This window comes from Zychaea mexicana (assembly GCF_025766255.1).
Source record: "Zychaea mexicana strain RSA 1403 chromosome Unknown BDB00scaffold_136, whole genome shotgun sequence".
Classification (NCBI taxonomy): domain Eukaryota; kingdom Fungi; phylum Mucoromycota; class Mucoromycetes; order Mucorales; family Lichtheimiaceae; genus Zychaea; species Zychaea mexicana.
Window position 1 is genome coordinate 36463 of NW_026516799.1, and position 10037 is coordinate 46499.

At 38.2% G+C, this 10037-nt stretch overlaps 3 protein-coding genes across 3 annotated transcripts; all 3 read right to left on the reverse strand.

Annotated features, from left to right (window-relative positions):
* Positions 1-392: 392 nt before the first annotated feature.
* On the reverse strand, positions 393-1652 carry BDB00DRAFT_792602 (uncharacterized protein; the record flags this gene model as incomplete). The annotated part of the gene is made up of 6 exons (XM_053121136.1): positions 393-395; positions 669-814; positions 891-1154; positions 1229-1312; positions 1397-1454; positions 1641-1652. The coding sequence occupies 6 exons, from the start codon at positions 1650-1652 to the stop codon at positions 393-395; spliced, it is 567 nt and encodes a 188-aa protein (XP_052973795.1).
* Positions 1653-4088: 2436 nt separating this feature from the next.
* BDB00DRAFT_891912 (uncharacterized protein) lies at positions 4089-6988 on the reverse strand (the record flags this gene model as incomplete). Its single annotated transcript, XM_053128480.1, has 7 exons — positions 4089-4121; positions 4474-5165; positions 5283-5516; positions 5628-5774; positions 5889-5998; positions 6481-6867; positions 6954-6988. 7 exons carry the CDS (start codon positions 6986-6988, stop codon positions 4089-4091), a joined length of 1638 nt encoding a protein of 545 aa, XP_052973796.1.
* Positions 6989-7593: 605 nt separating this feature from the next.
* On the reverse strand, positions 7594-8411 carry BDB00DRAFT_792604 (uncharacterized protein; the record flags this gene model as incomplete). The annotated part of the gene is made up of 3 exons (XM_053121137.1): positions 7594-7685; positions 7786-8064; positions 8264-8411. 3 exons carry the CDS (start codon positions 8409-8411, stop codon positions 7594-7596), a joined length of 519 nt encoding a protein of 172 aa, XP_052973797.1.
* Positions 8412-10037: the final 1626 nt, after the last annotated feature.

Here is a 10037-nt window from a genome sequence, read left to right on the forward strand (position 1 = left end):
AAGGTCTTCATATGGATGCTTTAACCCTATTCCTTTGGTATAAAAGAAAAAGCCTTGAAACCGAGCTACCCTCCGATCTTGGCTACTACTAGTAATCGACCTCATAGTCTCACATAATTGCTGGCAATGTACTGGAGGGATATATGTACCATACAGATTATGATGACCTCTACAATTCTGCAGCCTATACCCATCAGTATGATATGAGATACCAAAGTTATTACAAATGAATGCAGGTAAGCATTGGTGCATCGCAGGACAGAGAACAAGGTCTACAAAGTCTGAGATAACCTCTGTAGTAATCTCTTTACTAGATGTCAATGACATATTATCACCATATAGTCTTGGAAAGTAGATTGAGGTCTACACAATATTGATATTAATATCTACATTCACTATTGATAGAAATATAAGATGTTGTAAAACATTTTACTATACCTTGAACCTATTATTGTATCCAAACTCTGACCAAGTAATAGGTATGGAACTTTGTTTAAAGGAATGGATTTTCCACGTCGAGACCCTTGGTTAACAATGTAACTCATCGTTACTGTTTGTTTGATCTTGTATTTATGCGGACGAAGGGTTATTGAAAATGGACCGGCTGCAGGTATTATTTTTGTCTGGAAATCCATTGAGTCAATATTATAATGGAAATTCAGGTCTACTTGGCGGCTATTAGATAGTTTAACAGCAACCAGTAGGTTGTCCTCATCTTCAACAACAATGCCCGCAAACATTGCCTCTAGGAGTGCATATTCATCGAGCCCTTGGCATAGTCGAACAAATGTATTGAACGTTACAACCCGGTTTACTATATAATTAATAGCTATATATATTAGTATAATATATCTATTAATGACAGCATAATATAATATATAATAACGTACAGTTTCGTATGTCCAAAATTCGCTCTTGGAACTGCATGTGTAGATTTTCTGGTTGATACCGATACATCGAGTTACGAATAACAGTAGTTGCTTCTTCATCTTCTAACTCATTTTCTTCAGATTCATCACTATCTTCATCAGTACTACTAAAGATATAATCTGAATCACTATCTGACTTGGAATCAGAATTTGAGCTTAGTGAGCTGCTACTACTAGAGCCACTACCAGAACTATGAGAATTGGAGTCGCTACTCGAGTGAGAATCTAAATAAAACAAAAACGTTAGAGATGTCTTAGAGTATACTACATTCAGTTTTAGATCATTAGTCAATACTAACTGTCTAAATTATCACCATGGATAGTAACAAATTGACCACCTAGTGGTCTCATAAATCGTATGGTATCTGCAGCAAAATCAAAAGCTACCAACAATAAGACAAATGAGCTATTAGTATTAGTAAATGTGCTAATCCGATTATATCTTTGATTAAAATAGTAATTCTTACCAAATGGGTCTACAACTAGTGGTAGTGAATGCTGTGACGGATGTACTGTATTCTCATTCTAGCTAGAAATAGTAATATTATCTATTCCTATGTCTAATGAGTGTGTTGAAGATTGTCTTTCAAGGATGGGTTGAGCCTGTAATGATGTCTCAGACCCTAAACAGCGGCGTTCACCTAATAGAAACATTATGTAGGAACATATATTAAAACCCTTAAATATATAGATGGTATAAGCTAAACTTACTAGGTCGTTCATCACTAAGATGTTCTTCATTCCCACGTTCTCTTATCGATTGGTAAAGATTATTGGGTAAACGCCTTATCATCCTAGTAGATGGAGTAGCACTTATTACTTGGCTGTAGGCTACATTGACATTGCTATCAAATGTACCATCAGATACTGGTCTACGTGCAAGGATTATAGAGTAATATTTAGCTTGAATAGTTTCTTGAAATTAAAAGTAGAGTGGTGCCTTTTTTTAAGGATATAGAATTATGAGCTTACATAAACGAATAGGGCGGGTTGGTCTAATATATTGTCGCAGAGGTGTATTAGAATGTTGCCCACTACTACTAGAAGAGCCTTGACTTGTACAATACATCGGAAAACTCTTTAGTATTTCTACCAACTAAGGTTTATATATGTAGAGAAGTAGAGGTAGTTGATAAATGGAGGTTAAGCTATAGATGGCCACGTTAAAGACCAGTTCTGCTATAGCAACAACAAGATATGTAGAGGTAAAGGTTATAGATGCAGTGATTTTCAAATATAGATAGCCACGTTGAAGACCAGTTCTGCTATAGTATCAAGAATTTATATAGGGATAGAGGTAGAGATAGTAGATAGATAGATTTTCATCTATAGATGGCCACATTGAAGACCAGCTCTGCTATAGCAAGTGAATTTGTTTGACCACGTTTGAGTGAGGTTTGGTCTAAAAGCTTATATGTAGTTATATGCTGGCAAGGGGTAAAGTTCTGCTTTTCAACAACCTCTCCCCTATATATCCTTGGGGTGGTCCACCGACCTTTCTGCCTAAAAGTTAGTGTAATTTGATAGAGCTCTATCATAGCTTTCATAGGAGCTTTCATACTACTTTAGAAATCGTTGTATCTTTTCAACCAGTGATGCTAGAGCAACATAACTAAGTGTTTTAGAATCAGAAAGCTATAGTTCTATAACAACATTTTAATTTCAAACACTGTACATTCGGTACTCCTTCGCTGTATGAATGCACAGTGTGTACTAAAAGTTTATTTACAAAATTAAACTTCTGGAGGTCATAGAGATATCAAATATATTGAATAAACTACCTCTTTCTTATCTTCTTTTTACTAGTTTGCCGATGTTCTGCTTTATACATATGGCATACCTTAAGAGCAAGCATTTACATATGCTGTTATGCATATATTCTACTAAATTGTGAGTAATAGTACTAATGTAATACTAGGGGTCGTAATTAGACAGGTTGGGTTGGGTCAAGGGTCTAACCAGTTGACCTATAGGTCAAAAAAACACTGACCCGACCTCACCTATTAGACCTGACGGGTCAAAACTCAGGTTAGCGGGTCAAGACTGATTTCGGTATGATGATGAAGGAAGTGTCAATCAATTTGAACTTGAGTACTCGAAGTGCAAAATTCTATATATATATATATATATAGCTCTCCAAGATGATGGCATGCAAATTCCTGGCAGTGCTAGCAACATCTACTTTTAAAGGTAAAGGGTTTTGTACCATCACAAAAGAATTCGCTTGGGCTCACATGTATTACTGTAAAGAAAGCATTATGGTTAAAGTGTGGTTGAAAATCGACTTCCCTATATGCCCCTAATCCTTTTCCTTTTCCCTTTGCTTATCACTTCATCCTTCTACCCTTCGTTTTCTTTTCTCAATTCCTTTTCAGTCTTTTGTCAAATCTCGTCTCTTACTGCCACCCTCTATAGTCCGTTCTCATTGTACTATTGCTACTTCTTTACTCCTTTTAGATATATCGCTTATAGCTTACTTATCCTTTACTCTTAAATATAAAATATAATCCCACAATAAAAAGAATTTAAGTCCATTTTATGTTATAGCTCTATAGCAGACATATTGACAACTACATCCTATAATATAATGATGCTTCCCAATAAGAAGATTAACTACTTGAATACAAGTACCTTATACATATTATATGTATATACGGGTCACAATGAGTCAATGGGTTGAGTCAACGGTTAGACGGGCTGACACGTAGGTCAGAAAAGCATCAAACCCGACCCATAGACCTGTCCTCAACCTGTAGGTCAGATTGCGACCCCTATGTAATACTACTCAATCCTTTGACTTTGCTATTACCATCCACATTCTCTTCTAAATGACAATGCTACTGCTATTCACATCCTCTTTTATAGTTTAAAAATAGGGTGTAGTTATACTAGTCTCACTGCATAGTAATAGTTTTTGAACAAAAGAATGATTTTTATGTCTAGTTTTACTTTAAAGCTTAATAAAACTGAATATTGCTCGCTAAAAAAAATAGCGGCTGCAGGAATCGGACCTGCGCCTTCCAAAGCCTCAACCGGAATGGGGAGACGCCTTAGTCCACTCGACGATGGCAACATACTAATACATTTCAGCCATTGCATTACTGCTATACCGCACAATTATAAGAAGGGGTGTGACTGCCATACTTCTGGAGTGTATGTTTAGACCAAAAATAAACTCACAAAAATAGTTTTCTATATAAGGCAGCTTCAGTGGCTATGTGACTGCTATTGCCGTTTTAGTATGTTGTTGCTATATATGGTAGGTATATGTACTGCAATTTCTAGTGCTTTAGCTACAATATTGCACCTTCTAGAGGTCTTAATTCACCTTAAATAAAGCCACTTTCAGTGATTTTTATACATCCTCATATGTAATGTCTAAAATAAGCAATGTGACTGTCTTTTATAAAAACATATTTAGATGTATATGCATCATATATATATACCTACAAAGTTTCATAGCAATAGCAATAATAATAGATGAGCTATGGTACATGAAAGGAGAGATACTTAAGGATGGATTAACTAAAAAACACCTATATACTATGCATGAGTCGTTTGGTGCATTCAAAGCTTCTGTCATCCATTTCAATGTAGCCTTGCGCTTGTCATTCCCTGCGTCTTCGATTATGTACTTGAGGTTCTCGCGCACAGTGCATGCTCGGATTACATTGAAGCTGGTACCAAGGCAAATGGATAACTCTTTCTCCATACTAACAGGCAAGGTGGCAGTCAAGCAAATCAAAGGTACTTGCACAGTACGCAACCATAATAGTTGATGCATTGATTGGCGGTAATCGGCAGACTGAACAGCAAGATGAGCTTCGTCTAAAACGACCCGGGAAATCTTTCCACTGCTATGCGCAAGTCGAAGAAAAGCAGCAAAACGACTAGTCGCAGCCTGTTTGATGGAAACCAATAGAAGCCTCGGTAGATGTTGTACTGCTGACATGCTGTTTGTGTACTCGCCACATGAGACATTTAGGTCTTTGACGCGTTTGATGACGTCTGCTGCAAGGGCAACGAGAGGCAGAACAAGAACCGTCGTTTGATTTTCCTTCATTAGCGGCGCAAGGTATACCGATGTTTTTCCACCACCAGTCGGAAAAGCAACCAAAAGATCATTCTGTCCGAGTAAAGCATGTTGAATTGCGACTGCTTGTGCCGAAGACTTGAACGATGCCATAGGCGCATTCAATGACAGCCGTAACGCTTCTAAAGCCTGTAGACCGACGTCTATGCAATAAGAAAAGCATACATAAATATAACAGTTCTCATACAAAACAACATCTTTTACACACATACACATATATACATATATGATAACATTAAGAAAGAATATATTATACATACTATTGTCAGCCACGTCTGTACAATCCAGAGACAGATCCGGTGCTGGCGGCGTATTCACCAAGCGCCGTACTGTATTCTCGATTGATAGCTGCTGTTGAAACTGCAACAATGCGACTCGTTCACAGATAGCCTGGTTCTCTCGATGATATGCAGCCACAGCTAGATCTTGTTTTGAGGCGGCTGTTCGCATTGCTTCCGTCACTGCAGAGAAATCATAAATGCCTGGTCCGACACCTATAAAATATGTAAAACGGATATGTAAATATAAGTATAAAATTTCGATATGAGGATAACACATATGTGCGATAAAAATGAAGCAAAAAATGACACCAAAAGCAAACATACCCAGCAAATCCTGCCACTTTGCAGACAAATGATAATATTCGAAGGCAGTTGTTGCATCAAGATGTCGTGGGTCCTGATCGGAACGCGAGTAAAACCGACCAGCAACTTCGCTGCTATGACCGGCTTGAAGGTCAGCCAGAGTACTGTCTATAGTCGGTAATTTCACGATATGTTGTCTTGCGAAGGCGATGGATATATGCCGGTACTGTTGCCATGTAACGCGGTAACCTAACTCCGTATTCCATATTCTTGAAAAGGTACCTCGTAAGACATCAGGTGACACCGGTTCTCCATGGCGTATTACAAGAGTAGAGCTGGTAACAAAGGATATGATTTCATCGGGAGACGTATGGACGTGTCCAACAAACATACTATTACAAAAAGTTGAGGAATGAGTAAAGGTTCACCAATGTATATTTTGATATTTGATGTATGGTATATGATAAACATGATGACTACTGACCTTTCGATAGGTTTCACAAAAACCAAGTACTTGACAAATGCGCGCGATAAGATAGGAGGTAAGAACCTGGCAACGATTTGATCAAGACCTTTTAGTTCGCGAGTCTTTTGATAATGAGTGACGATCATGATAGACTGGTATGCATTTGACCAATATAAACGGCGGTCGGCGTCGTGCGTGTTTCTTGTTAGTAGCGTAGCGATCTCTGAACATCGCGCTGTCTGCCCATATGTCATATGCATCACGACGAAAAGAAGCATTTGCAAACGCTCAACCCTCTTGATGTATGTTGTAATAGCGGCTCTGTTCCAGTCCACGTCGACACCATCGATACCGTCGATGTATGTTTCGTGTAATTTGGGATCGTTCAATATTTTACACAATACATACTGATAATGGCTGTGCAGGTCGTTGCACTCGTCGTACACGAATGAATACCCGATTGTGGTATTGTTCGGCTCATCATACAGAGCAAGGTAGGAGTTGTTACTGATGCCCAATATCACATCGAGACTGATACCGTGTGTCAGCATGGCTATTTCGTTTTCAATTTTCTTCATAATGCTACTAGCAAGATGTGATATATGATGGAGCTTGACAGTTTCACACGAGTCAGCCAAAGTCAACTCGGTAAAGTTTCCTTTTGTGGACCAGAATATGTAAGGCAAGCAGGAATCATTTGCTACTGATGTCGATGCAAGACGGCTTATTTCAACAAGTGCACCAAATGGAGTTGCATGGGCATCCATGAGGAAAGGAGCATACGTTTGTTCGAGTCTTCAGAAAAACAATAGTTAAGTTACTGTAAACGTCATGGAATATTTGTTTATGATAAAAAAATGTATATAGACATGGATACTTACTTCTCTAAAGCATGATCGACTTCGGACGGCTGCATGATGTCACATAAGACCACGAGTCGTAACTAATACTTCAATTTTGCGATGACCGGGGTTATATCACGGGTAGGAACAAACTTGCCAGTGTAATCCAATGAGTTGATTATGAGGAACCGTATGAGCACGTAGCCAGAGGGAGGGGTGTTTAGCAGCTTTTTTTCTATGAGCGCGATCAACATCATTTTGTGAATTAACCGTCGTGCACTGGTATACTGCCGTTCCACATCTGGTCTTTTCGTTTCAGCGGTGGCAACAAGGACAAGAGATTCAACAAGATTTGTAATTGCGATAGGCGGAGAAAGCAAATACAATGACTTGTTATGCCTGGATCGGATCAAGAACAATATGAAATGTACACCAGTAGTAGCATACTTGTGGACGCTACCATCGCCTCCTAGTTTCTGGAAACCAACCTTGGGCACTCGTTCCTGCGCACTTGTGAGCATATATTGGACGAAGAGGCGATGTTAGTCATTCAGACAAGAAGAATACAAAATAACAATATCAAATGAGAAAAGAAATTACAGTATACATACACGTCATGCATCAGTAAGCGCCGGATAAAGTAGTCCATCGAATCAATATTATTGTGCATACAGTCAAATTACAATCGCACGGCCTTTATAACGTATTGCAGTATAGCGTCGCCTGTATCAACTGGTTTCATAAGGTCGACCAGGTCTTGCATAGTCGCACCTATGAGAGAAACAAATTATATCAGAGCTTTTAGTATAGAATTCATTATTCAAAGGCGCAATATCATGACTAATTGAAGCAAACGGTTTTTTATCATTACCAGTAGAGCACCAATCGGCGACATAATGATTCCACTTGAGATGAGAATAAAACCAGCTTAGAAGGCGGTTGTCGCTGGTGATGGGCCTTCCTTCATCTGCAGTCGGTGGAGCAATGGAAGATCCAACATTCATGATTACTTGTTGCATAACTGGTGCTAACTCGTCTGAGACGTTACCACAATCGTCGTTACCACACGTGTCAACATTCATCACGACCGTTGTGTCGTCCGCGCCATAGCATTCCTTCGTGTGCTGGTGCAAGTTGCTTATAGATGCTGCTGTATATGTAGCGGTACAGTGTATACAATGAAAAAGGTCGTCAGCGCCCCGTTCAATCACAATTTTCTCACCTATAAAACACAACAAAGCTAAGCATTTGAAATTATTAGAGAGCAATATTAGCTTACTGTTCACTTTTAAACAAGGAAGGAAACAACAATATATAGCATGACACAAAAAAAAATGAAAAAGACTTACCATCGGGATACGTGACAGTTGCATTCTTCTGATGGGCGATACGAACATGACGTTCACGATCGTATTCGCTAGGAAACAGAGCACCACATCCAGCATGGCTACATTCAAATATACGCATATCAATAGGTGAGATGGGCGAGTTGGACATTGTAAAGAATAAGGATGTTATAAAGCGAAGCAGATAAGCGATGATAAAATGTAATAAAGTATAATTAGCAAATTATGGCTTCATGACCGCGGCCTTTTATACTTTTTTTTTCTTTTTACAACAATGAGTAGAAGTCTCTATGTACTATGACAGTTCCATACAACGGCTTATCAAGAAAGCGGCGATTACAAAGCAACGGGACGATTAGAAATAGAGGATCAGCTAGAAGCAAAAGTGGATTAGCGATAGCTATTATCGATAAACTGTAATCTAATGACATCATTTCTCCTTTTTTTAGGAAAATAAGGGTAGAGGCGAATATGTGATGAGAAGTTGAATAGTAATTGATATGATCAACCATTAATTGTAATTCAGTTAGCATGAAAAACAAATGAGAGAGGTTCGCCTAATGAGTCTAATAGTAGATATAGTCGACATACCATGAAACCAATAGTATCATAGCTGCAGTTTGTTTATTTGGGAAAATGGATGCAGTGAGCTTTTGAAAAAAAGGGTCGATCACAAAAGAGAGTCGATTAGTAATAAGAACGCTTGCAAATTGTGAATTGATTAGTAACAAGTTTTTACAGGAAAGGGTCCAGAAAAAAAAGTAGGGTCCAGTTGAAAAAAGGGGTCAACAACTTGTGACAAATTTATGGGAATAAAGGGTCTGTGTGAAAAAGGGGTTTGTACAAAAAAAGGGTCGGCTAATATCAGACATGATCAACAAACTATTTATTATTGACAACATAGCAGCAACTGTTATACAACACAAGTTCGGTATTTTCCCATAAGATTTGCGCCTTTCACTTTTCAGGGTGGCGTCGTTTACAATGTAAAATATACAGCAATGGGCCACCAAGTAAAAAAAAACATAACTCGCGTAGATAAACGACAGCACCTGGACCACTTTGCGGCTGGACCTTTTTTTTTAGTTCATCGCTTTCAATCTCATATAATGCAATTTACAACGCAAATTATTGTATCAATGTATACAAATCGAGTTGGTCTTGCATTTTTTAGAGCAAATGTATGTCATATTTTACATGGGTAAAGGATCACGCAGCAGCAGTATAGGGTACCTCTCTGAACAACGCGTCATTCTGATTTATAAGCTGATATGAGGACCACTGTGCGGTAGTTTGGTCGATCAGCATATATATTATGCCTTTTCCAAGCACGTATACAAGTAAGGCAATACAATCATAGTGATTATATTTACTTTTGTTGACTGTCAGCAGTAGTATTATAGTATCAAGCTCTTGTTTGCTTCCTCATTTACAATGATTTGAATCGCAATATCAATGAAGCTAAGCATCATGATCAGCAGTGAAATCAACAACGTCATATAAACATTGTGGTAATTGTAGACTGGATTCACATCAAAGAAAACAACAACGTCATAAAGTTACTGTAATAAGTTTAGACGTAGACAACAACAACAACGATAAAGAGATTGGTCTAATTACGCCATCGTAATGTATATCGATTCTTACATATAAGAGTGAATATGTAATAACCATTACAAATTACAATAATAAAGCTTATAGTATAGAAGTACTACATCGTACGATACTGTTTTATGCGCTTCTTACTAATGCCACATACAACATAGCATGTGCACGA